The sequence below is a fragment of the Lagenorhynchus albirostris genome, chromosome 3 (genome assembly GCF_949774975.1).
Source record: "Lagenorhynchus albirostris chromosome 3, mLagAlb1.1, whole genome shotgun sequence".
NCBI lineage: Eukaryota > Metazoa > Chordata > Mammalia > Artiodactyla > Delphinidae > Lagenorhynchus > Lagenorhynchus albirostris.
Window position 1 is genome coordinate 135,255,402 of NC_083097.1, and position 12,106 is coordinate 135,267,507.

A 12,106-nucleotide genomic window follows, 5' to 3' on the forward strand; every position below is an offset into this window, starting at 1 on the left:
TAATGCACACTTAAGTTTAATAACCACTGGAATAAGAAATGGTATACTTTGCACTAGTAGTCCTTGCATAAGATATATTTGGGGAGGGAAGGCTAGGGATATGAAGTTTAAATTGTAACAACATACATTTGGTTGATCAACCATTAATTTTGTTTAAAGTCCCAAAACAAGGAGTTGTGGCTATAATAGAAATTCCTTGCCAAGAACTGGTAACACCTGGGAGTCAACTTTTAAGCAGAAAGCCATCCAAGGAAGAGCAGCCAGCTAGGAAGGTAAGCAATTTGAGTTTTATTTTCAGTGTGATATCAGCAGGTAGTTCAAGCACTTCAAAAAAAGTGATGTGACAACAGGAAATACAAAAAGAGGACTCTCAAATCCCAGAGATGGTATATTTAGACATAGGCTGTTGAAGTTGATGTGCCACAAATCTGTCTTGGATATGCTTTGTCCTGCATACAACAAGGCTACCGAGCACAAAGGACCCAAAAGAAGACAATGACCACTTAACTTTGGGGGAATCTACATTGCTCCTCAATCCCCGCAAATGCAAAAACAACCTGGAAAATATTATTTTGCTAGTACCCAAAAGTATGCTCTAATAACAATCAAAAAGTGGCTGCTTAATTTTACTCTTAGGAAAAATTCTTATTCTAGATGGCCTTCACGCACAAACACATACACATCCCATCTACACTGTAAAGCAGCCTTGGAGCAGGTACCTCCTCTGTATACTCATTGACACTATCTATAGTTTTTTTCCCACCAGCCCACACTTTTTAAGAGTGATTTGAAAGGAACAGTTTGTGCTGTGGCCCAGAATTTCTGCCCATACTTCCAACAGTACAGTTAGCTGTAAAAAGCTGCTTACTCAATCACCCTCCTGCACAGGTGACAGGTGACTAAACTCTAGGCCTGTTGTTTGTTACTGTTGTATTTCCAAGCGGATTTAAATACTATCTTTCAATTCTTGCTAGAAGGCAGTCATCAGCTATTGAGGGCTCACGTGCCAAAGATGCCAGGGAGGCCAACCATAATGTACACCAACTGGGTGCCTCTGCCATATCTCCTGCCCCCCACTTCCACACAGAGGCTGCATCCACCTCAGATATACCTCAGCCCACAGGGAAGCGCATACTCTCTCCACCTATGTCAAGTGAATGAACGTTTACTCCCTACCCTGGAAATAACAGAGGGAAAGAGTCAGAATCTTGGCACACCACTTTTCAGAAGTTGCTGACTCCTGAATGATAATATGTATTTGATAGTACGTGTGTGTGTGTGTGTGTGTGTGTGTGTGTGTGTGTATGTGTGTATATTCAGGAGTAAATATAAAATACACCTGACCTGTTTTTCCTTTATTTATGGGTGAGCAATAATGTTGAAAATAACAATAAATTAGAACTTGAGGAACTAAATTTAAAACTTACTTTAGAAATAAAATGGAAATATTTTATCAGGTCTTTAATAATATCTGAGGCCCACTTTTTTTTTACCCAGGAGATAATTTCTGCCTGGAAATTTAACGTGAATTTGGATAATGTGGTTAAAGTTGCAAGGGATACATGGTATGAACCACCCAAATGGCTTCTTACTGTATGAGTTACCTGATAACAGATGGCACAAATATCATTGTGTTTCTCAAGCTGCTCTTTCGTAGCAATGGGTAATGATTTAATCTTATTCACAGCGTCCCTTCGGAGAAGGAAGCTCTTCCACCCCAGTTGGGCCCGAAGCCACACATTATAGTAGGAATGGATGAAGATGATCATTGAGCCCATTACTGTCCATTCTCCAAAGATGGTCTCGGAGACGCCATAGGCCACCACACAGAGGGCCACGAGAAACTCCAGCAGGCGGTAAGTGCCGTTCACATAGTAGATGACATCATCCATGTTTTCTACTGGCTCTTTTCTGAATTCCTCAACCATAAATAAGACATAAATAAAAAGTGTTCCTAGAACCTGAAAAAAAAAAGATGTATATAATCACTAATAAAGTTTTTCCTAGACTTTAAGTGATAACACATTACTAATATCTTTAGTATACCAGATTTCATATCCATAGGAGACACTGGTACAATTAAAATGTGGGTGATCTCAGTAATACAGATCTTTGATACTGAAAAGTACCCTGAGATATAACTTTACTAAAATGATTCTGATTAGTAATCAGTCTTCTCTGACATTCTTTCCTTCTTTCCCCTGGTCACCAAAACCCTCACAATTCTATCTAAAATTTCCTAATTCTGTACTCATATCTATTCCTCAACTTTCAAAGAACCTTTACTTCTACAAGAAACAATGAATAAATCTTTATTGCCAGTGCTACGTTTTTCTTTTACTTGTTACTGATTAGGCAGCCAAGATACACTTTTAAGTTACAGTAAGTTTATCCATTCCATGGTAACATTGTGTGTGTGTGTGCGTGTAAAGTATATATCATGTCCGTGTAATACATACACAGGTATCATTTATTTATATACATTATGAAACTATGGATATTTTTGAGTGGGCAAAATGTGCTCCAAACAAGCACTAAAATCTTTTAATATTTTATAGTTACTTATCTATTTAAGATTTACATGACAGTTCTGTATCATATCATTTTGAAAAAGAGATATTGCAAAGTTTAATTACCTTGATTAAAAAAAACTACAGTGACAGATAGGCTTAGTATTTTAATAACCTACCTTCTAACGCCTATGCTCAAATAATGTAACGCATTCTAGTAAAGAGAATGGGAAGTAATCACCTAAATAGACCACTTATCATCATTAATCTTGAAAAAGTTTAATTCCTTTCCTGGAAGGAAAAGTAAGAAAATCAGTTATTATATAAAGTTAATTAATCCTGGGCTTACCTGAAGAGAGGTGAGAATGCTGCTAGAAATAATGATAAGAAGCCAAAAATCCATGTGGAAAAACTGGCAAATCATATAAGCCATATATGCAGGGAACACCAGTAAAAATAAACAAAGGCTCACGGCACGGAAGTGTTTCCATAAACTCCTAGAGAAAGAAAAGTATCCTTTTAACATGCCTGTAACCTAGCAGCACCACTAACCAATCTTGTGCCATGCTTCAATTTCACAGCATTTTACTGCACACCCTTCTCCATGCCAGTCACAGTGCTAGATTTCAGGGCAAGTCATGTCAAAGGCTTCAAAGCACCTTTTCTCTTAACACCCCATACTCAGTCAATTGACAAGTACCACCAATTCTTTTTTTTTTTTCTGAATAGTTTGCTTTCAATCTCATTCCCATTCCAAGCAATCTCAAAGCGATGTCAGGCTTTTATAGCATTAAACTTCAACAATTTTAACAGTAATGTGCTGTCTTAAATTGTGACGTCCTCTCCTCACCTGCACCACCCTGGATGAAAATCTCTGCAGCCGTGAGTGCAGTGTTACTAAGAGGAATGGCTCTCCGATGAGCAGGGGTATTACCCCTCACATCTGTTGAGGTTGGGGAAAAACTATGAACCACTGCACTTTAAGACCTACTAGCTGATCTTCCTTCCCTTCTAGCCCCTGTTCCTAGAGAGATTAATCGTTCTAAAGCTCTGCTAGCATAATACTGTCAATACCTTCTCTAAACTTCCTAGCCTGGCATTTTAGGTCCTCCACTCCCAATTTTTTTTTTAAAGCCTTTTTAAAATTTATTTTTCGGGGGCTGTGTTGGGTCTTTGTTGCTGCACGCGGGCTTTCTCTAGTTGCGGCGAGCGGGGGCTACTCTTCGTTGCAGTGTACGAGCTTCTTATTGCGATGGCTTCTCTTGTTGCAGAGCACGGGCTCCAGCAGTTGCAGCATGCAAGCTCAGTAGTTGTGGCCCACAGGCTTAGTTGCTCCGCAGCATGTGGGATCTTCCCAGACGAGGGCTTGAACCCATGTCCCCGCACTGGCAGGTGGATTCTCAACCACTGTGACACCGGGGAAGTCCCTATCACTCCCAATTTTTTGGTCCAAACTTGCCAACATCTGTCCCTCACTACAAGCAAAGATGGTTAACTCTCTTCCCAAAAAGACACAAGCACTCTTAAAAATCCCACCAGAAATGCCTGCATTCCACTCTCTCCTTTTCTAAACGCTTTAGACCAGCTCAAGCTAAACAAATATATTTATACAGGTAATGATATCCTTTCCCCAGGAATCACCTACCCTCTCAGAATTCTTAACATCTGTACCAAACAATCATACAATAAATTGAAGCACTGCTTCAATATATAGATATTTATATATAATATTTTATATATTATGTATCATATATACCTAAACATTCTTACTTATATTTTTATTTTATATTTATTATTTAAATAAAAATATTTTATATATATACACACATTTAAAAAAAGTCTTATCACCCATATTTAATCTCCTCAAAAATAGGATAACTCCAGCTCCTAAGCACAGAGGCTTGTTTGAAATAAGTGCCAAATAAAACTTGAAAACTTATTTCTGCTTGATATTTTTCAAATTATTTTCCATCAATTACTACCTTTTCTTACCTACCCATCTATCCACCCAAGTGCAAAGCCCTATGATATAAGCAGGACAAAAGTTAATTGTGGTCATTACACAGCAGAACCGTTCCATGTATAACTTTATGCTTTTAAGACACCCAACAAGTCAAGAAATTTCTTAGACTTAGATTTCAGCTTCTGATTCCACTTGAATCCTCCTTGTCAATAGTGGAATACACAGCAGGAGTCCCCTAGTTATGGCAAAAGGAGAAGGAACATAATCTTTTCTTTTATTTAGCTCTTCGTACATTGTACTATTCTAACAGCTCATTCCTTAAATATACCCCAAATTTAATACAGATTGTAAACCAACTTCTAAAAGAAAAATGACACAAAACCCTCCCCCAACAAGTGCCTTAAGCAGAACCTTGAAAAAATCTTTTTGTGCAATAATAAAAAAGGTATGATTTCCACCCCCTACAAGTTTATTATTTACTTTATATATCCCATTTATAAGACAAATGATGATGTAATGACTTATTACCCCAAAAGGGGTTTAAAGAGGAAAAAAAAAAGATGCTAGATACTTCCATTTCCTTGGTAAATAAAAGCCAAAGTTGGAGTAATTTTTTAACATAAGGATCACAAATCTAGAAAGAAATCAGCGTGAGCCCCAAACAGCCATCCCCTCTCTTAAAAAAACTCAATTACAATCTATGTAAACTGAATATCAAGTCCTAAATCATTTAATGATTCTCTAATAAAAACAAACACAGATTATTTAAAAACATTACGAGGAAACATGAATTTCAACCAATATAGTTTAAAGCTCATAGCCACAATAATTATGCTGTTTTAATTAAATATCAGCATCTGTGATATGTTCTCAAGTACATGTGAAGTATCTCAAGGAGACAGAAGAGTAACATAAATCATCCTGCCTACCTTTAACTCTACTACAACATAGGTGGGAGGAAAAATAACCACACTAAGTTAAATGCTATACTGTGTGGGACTGTCCACCGTTAGCAAGTCTGATAAGAAAGTAAATTATTATTCTGGTTAAAATTAAAGCTAGGTACTTTGGAAAGTGTTTTACATCTTTTCTTGTCACACATTTTTCTTATGAGAAGTTAAGGGACAAATATAAACCTGCCACAGTAGCCCTGCTTTGAGATTCCAAACTTTTACTTTTTTTAAAGAAAAGCAGGCAGTAGTTATAATAGGGCAATTTGCCCTATCTTGATTTCAAAATCAAGATAGCTGTGATTCACTTATATAATTTACATATATATACAAACATATATTTATACATATACACAGAAAAGTAAATATAACATGATGCCAACAGTTTTAAACTTATGTCTGATTTCTATGTTTTATATATACACAAACATTACATACATATTTATCCTTATTTAAGCAGTTAAAATTCAATAAAAATCTAATTTAAAATTAAACATAAAACGAATAGTGGGGCTTCCCTGGTGGCGCAGTGGTTGAGAGTCCGCCTGCTGATGCAGGGGACACGGGTTCGTGCCCCAGTCCGGGAAGATCCCACATGCCGCGGAGCGGCTGGGCCCGTGAGCCATGGCTGCTGAGCCTGCGCGTCCGGAGCCTGTGCTCCGCAACGGGAGAGGCCACAACAGTGAGAGGCGCGCGTACCGCAAAAAAAAAAAAAAAAAAAAAAAAAAAAAAAACCAAAAACGAATAGCGGAATTTGAAACTCTGCTATATCATTTGAATACAGTAGACTCTAGTTGTAAAATTCCTTGCTAACAAATGTAATAAAATTCCTGGATAAAAGTAACAATTATATCTACAGCTAAAACTATCTGAGACACATTTTTAAGTTTAAACACTGGAAATTACCTCCAGTCCTAGCAACACCAAGATGTGTGAGGATTTTCCCCTAATAGTTACTTCCTTAACGACAGAGAGAAGCAGAGTTTCAATATTACCATTTGATTGTTAACCTAATGTGAGAATTAGGAAATTTTTCCATTTCCTTTTTTAATGGTACACTTAATTGAATTAATTACAAACCTGGTACACTTAATTGAATTAATCAATCCTCTGTTCAGAATGTACTATCGTTATTGGTCTGTGCATGTCCCCCTTTTTTATTAGTTCGTAATCCAATTAGCTATTTTAAATACCTGAAATGTAGTAAGCATTCATGAACCCATCTCCCCGTACAAAAGAGGCCCTGGACCATGTGGCAGGCCAGCCTAGTCCATGTCCTGCCTCCCTCCACCCAATGAAACCATTTCATGAGTCCTGTACTCTTCACTCTCTTGCTTGCTTCCCTTTCTACAGTTTTGTTTATCCATATGTACTCCTAAAGAGTGTATTTTAAAATTCTGTTTTTGACATAAAAATAACATTCTAGGGCTTCCCTGGTGGCGCAGTGGTTGAGAGTCCGCCTGCTGATGCAGGGGACACGGGTTCGTGCCCCGGTCCGGGAAGATCCCACATGCCGCGGAGCAGCTAGGCCCGTGAGCCATGGCCGCTGGGCCTGTGCGTCGGGAGCCTGTGCTCCGCAATGGGAGAGGCCACAACAGTGAGAGGTCCGCGTACCGCAAAACAAAACAAAACAAAACATTCTATATTGTCATCTTTGGGGATTTACTTTATATATTGCTATGAATCATTCAAAATGTTTAATGCATCACTATGTTTTTAACATTCCACTGTGACTATTATCACATTTATTCACCCCCTTTCCTGTTTGATTGGCACATGATTTGTTCCCAGGTTTTTGCTATTGTGAGTTGTGCTATGAACATTCTTCTACATGTCCCTCCTGAACATGCACAAGAATGTCTTGAGTATCTACGTAGGAGGAGACAATGCTAAACTGTTTTCCAAAGTGATTACACTAATTTACACTCCCACCAGAAACGTGGGATATCTGGGGGCCTATGTTTTCTTCTACCCTAGGTATCAGCTGACTTTCTTTCCTCTCTCTCCCTTCCTTCCTTCTTTTCTATTATTTATTCATTGCCACTTCCACAGGTTTAAAACAGTATCTCACAGCAGTCTTGATTCACATTTCTCTGACCACTAAAGACACTGAACCTCTCTTCATATTCATTGTTTCCGCTTTCACTAAAAGGCTGATGATGTATTTTATCCACTTCTCTCACCAATCTGAGCTATTTACATATATATTCTTGATAGTAATTCTTGAGGAAGTGTGAATACTATAAATATCTTCTCCCAGGTTTGTAACTATCATTTCTAATACAAGTTTCCTTTAGGTTTAGAAAATGTTATTAATTTTGATAGTTAGATTTATCATTCTTTTCTTTCATAATCATAGTCATTCTTAGTCTCAGTCTTTCACGGCCAGTTCCATCAGTTTAATAATTTTTTTTTCCTACTTGAAGGTCCAAAATATACTACTCTATGCAGATTTAATTTTTTATTTTGACATTTAAGGCTCTACCATTCTGGAGTTGATTCTTTTGTTTACGGCTGTGAGACAGGAATCCAATTCCACCTTTTTCCAATTAGAAACCATTTTTTCCAGCTACATTACAGAAGAGAACCACCTGCCCCACTCATCTAACATGCCACTTCGGCCATACACCAAAGTCCCATATATATATGGACCTGTCTGGGGGCTCTGTTCCATTGGTCAAGCTGTCTATACTTGAGCCAATTATTATAAAAACTTCACAGTATCTCCTATTGTGAGTGAAATAAACTTTATCTTTCTCAAATTGTCTGTTTGATTTCAATATGGATTTATACTGGTTTCAAAGAATGAGCAGGGGTGGGGGGATAGTCTTTCTATTGTCTGAAAGCATTTGTTTAAAACAGGGATATCTGCTCCTTCAAAGTTTGGTAGAACTTGCCTATAACACCATCTGAGTTAGGATGTTTACCATTTGCTTCCATTTCTTTAACAGAACTATCCAAGCTTTTTAATTCTTAAGTCAGCTCTAATAAGTTTTATTTTTCTCACAACTTTTCCATTTCATTTGTTTTAAAAAGTACTGCCATTTAACTGTTGATTGTACATTCTAATTACCATAGGCAGTAGTGGGAGAGAAGTAAGAACAGAACCGTAACTGTTCATTCCTATCTCATCCTGTCACAGCCAAGAGCCTCTCTTGCCTCAGGCCAATTAATGCTGCTACAGACACGAGTAACAACAGTGACACCAATCCAAAATAACCACTCCACACCAACACACAGGGCTTCTCAGTCTTGCTTCTTTCCCTCTAAATTTCCTCTGTATTTGATCTTGGAGGAAGAAGCCAGTAATGATGCTAGTTCAGCACCCTGGAAGGACCCAGAACTGAATTTACTGGTGCCTGTGGCAGTGAAATTATGGTCTTATTTCTCTCTCTTTTCCAAACTTTCTATTGTATTATATCAGTCTTTTAATTGGTATAATTAATAATACTAAAGGATACTGCCAGAGATGACAAAATAGTAACCGTACTTAGGTCAAAACCCCAATTTAAGTGACTATTTAACTAAGTTCACCATTGAATTCAACATCTTAAATGCTTCTGCTGAGAAACCTTAAACCTAAAAACCAAATCTCAAATAAGTATAATGATTAAAATTATCTGAAACATATCCAAGAGCTTTGAGCTTATTTAAATTAAATTGACTCTTTCAGCCATTCTATGGGTTTGACAAGTTTTCAGAATATTTGGCAATATGGGATATGGGGATAGAAAGATAAATCTGATTAACTATAATTAAAATGTTAATTTCCTTACTTATAAAGCACCACCAAGGAAGCAATTAAATCGGGTATTTCAATAATCAATAATCAGAGTGTGTAGAAGCATGCTGGAAAAAAATAGTGGCAGAGTTTTAAGCAATTCCTTATAGAAAATCCTTGTATAAATTACCATAAGCCTACCATTAGGTAGGTTACACTCCTACCATTCTTAGATATCCACTGAATTATACATATTTACATCATAGTATCTTAAAGAGCCAAATAATTTGACTTTTATTCCTTATGAAAATTTCTGTAATATGAGATGAATATGAATCCAGCTGGTCCCATAAGGTGTCAAGAACCCCCATTATAACCTCAGTTAGTTGCAAAACGCCATCAGATGAGACTGTTATTCCATAAATGCCTATCGTTTTTTGGGGTTTTTTTCCGGTACGCGGGCCTCTCATTGTTGTGGCCTCTTCCATTGCGGAGCACAGGCTCCGGACGCACAGGCTCAGCGGCCATGGCTCACAGGCCCAGCCGCTTGGCGACATGTGGGATCTTCCTGGACCGGGGCACGAACCCGTGTTCCCTGCATCGGCAGGCGGACTCTCAACCACTGTGCCACCAGGGAAGCCCCATAAATGCCCATCTTTATGATTGTCTGAAACCTTTATTTTTCTCTCCTTCATTTGCCCTTTCTCTCAATGCTTCCTCTCCTTTAGCACTGCACAGAATAAAATTGTATATTATTTGTTATATTTACTGTGCTGAATTTTATGCTCTACATTCTTAATTTTAAAACTGTATAAGTATAAAAAAGTACTACATTTCTCTGAAGAAGAAAAAGCTGATTTGTAATTACTTGGCCTTTAATGTGACTTTTTATATACAAGAATGTTGAGAAAAAGAAAACAGAAAAGTCAAATACATACAAAAAATAAAAAGGTAAACTTGTTAATAAGCTAATACCAATTATTTATCCATCTTGTCTCTAAACAATACCTAGATCTTCAGACAACAAACTTATGTAAACAATATGACAAAAATTTCTTTTAGGAAGTTTCTTACTTGTCTCGAGATGCTCCCAGCGCCAAAACAATAGGATCTGCAATCTCTAACATAGACTGCAGGATAGAAGCTACAACAATGAAAAGGATAATACTGAGCAGGAATGCCCGGTGAACAACCTGCAGCTCTATCAGACCAGTCTGCACTGCCAGGATTAACAGCGTAACTCCTTCTGTCATGCCCCTAGAAAAGCACACGTTTTTGGAAAAACAAACAATAATCAGAATCACATTTAATTCCGAGGGAAAATAATCCAAAGGCTTAGACTGTTATTACATATTTGTGATCTATTCTGACTTCGACAAAAGAACTTGATCAGAATATTAATGTCAGTGTAATAATATACAAGCATAATGTATCACTACATGTGCAAAACATAATAACTATAATTTTAGCATACAGTGAGAAGAAAAAAAGCAACTTCTCAGATAAATAAAAGTATTCAAACCAGGCTTGGCTAACGAGTCAGACACTCCTACCATTCTTAGATATCCATTGAATTATATACATATTTACATCATGAGCTCTATCCCGATTATAAAATAGAGAACCACAGGTGAATGTCTCTATAATCTTGGAGTAGGGAAGGTCTATTTAAGAAGACCATAAGAACCAGAAACGTAAACAAAAATACTTTTTTTGAAATTCAATTTCCATATGGAAAATATATACAAAGTCCTAAGACCTTTTTATCCTATTGACTTGAATTATAAAGAATCTTACAAATAAACGAGAAATGAGCCAAGGACAGGTACAGTTTTCAGATACACAAATTAGCAAATATTTCAAAGCCTGATGACCCAAGTACTGACAAGGAATGTAAAAAAATATGGGCAGACTAATGTTGAGATATAAACAGGTAAAATGTTTCTGGAGAAGAATTGCTAATAAATTTAAAATGTACATATCCTTCAATTCAATAATATTACTAGTAATTTACCCTATGGATGTACTACAAAAGTTAAGATATATAGATATAGATTTTTAAGATATATACACACACACACACACACACACACACACACAGATTTGAGAGATAAAGTGAACAATGGAACATGTTATGTGACATCATGGGGATACAATCAGTAAAATCCAGACTGAAAAACTAAGTAGGACAAACAATCCGATGTCTTCAACAAATAACATTAAAGGGAAAAAATAAAGAGATAGCAGGAAACTAAATATTGAAAGAGACTTAAGAGGCATACCAGTCAACTACAACATGGGCATTATTTGGATCCTGAGTTGAGCAAACAAAATGTTTTTTAAAATTTAGACAGATAATTAGGGAAATATGAACACCAACTGGGTATCTGATGTCAAGGAATTCTTCTATCAGAAATGAATGCTCTATTGTAGTTATGGCTTTTTCCTAAAAGATTTAGAGGTAAAATAATATTATATCTGGGATTTGCTCCAAACAAATGCAGCTAGGGAGGGGGTGTTATGGGACAAGGTAGGTGGAATTGACAGGGGCACACAACACACAACACTGGCCATATTACTGGAGATGGGTGCCAGGTACATACATAGGGGTTCATTTTACTATTTTCTCAGCTTTACTGGTTTAAAATTTTCCTAATTAAGGGTTTAAAAAGAGAGACATGAACAAAGACACTCATAGCAGCATTATTTTTAAATAGCAAAAAAAAAAAAAAGATAACATTATTTTTGCAATACTATGCATTCATCGAAAAGAATGAGGTGTATGTGTTGACATAAAAACAAAACAAAAAACCTATCTAAACCATATTAAGTGACAAGATAAGGTACAGAACAATGTGTATAGTATGTGGAAAAGACTATATATACTTTTCCCTATAAGAAATGTTTTAAATTACCATCTATAGCTGTTACCTTTGGGGAGAGGAAATGGGAAGTAGGGGAA

General features: G+C 36.7%; 1 protein-coding gene across 3 annotated transcripts in view; it reads right to left on the reverse strand.

Moving 5' to 3' along the window:
* The window catches only part of RNF145 (ring finger protein 145), a 108,519-nt gene that overhangs the window by 45,528 nt on the left and 50,885 nt on the right, over positions 1-12,106 (reverse strand). For all 3 annotated transcript variants that reach the window (XM_060144145.1, XM_060144146.1, XM_060144144.1), the window contains exons 8-10: positions 10,219-10,401; positions 2,860-3,007; positions 1,605-1,961 (exon numbers count right to left, since the gene is read on the reverse strand). In XM_060144145.1, the coding sequence (XP_060000128.1) occupies positions 1,605-1,961; positions 2,860-3,007; positions 10,219-10,401 (688 nt within the window). The remainder of the gene's footprint in view (positions 1-1,604; positions 1,962-2,859; positions 3,008-10,218; positions 10,402-12,106) is intronic.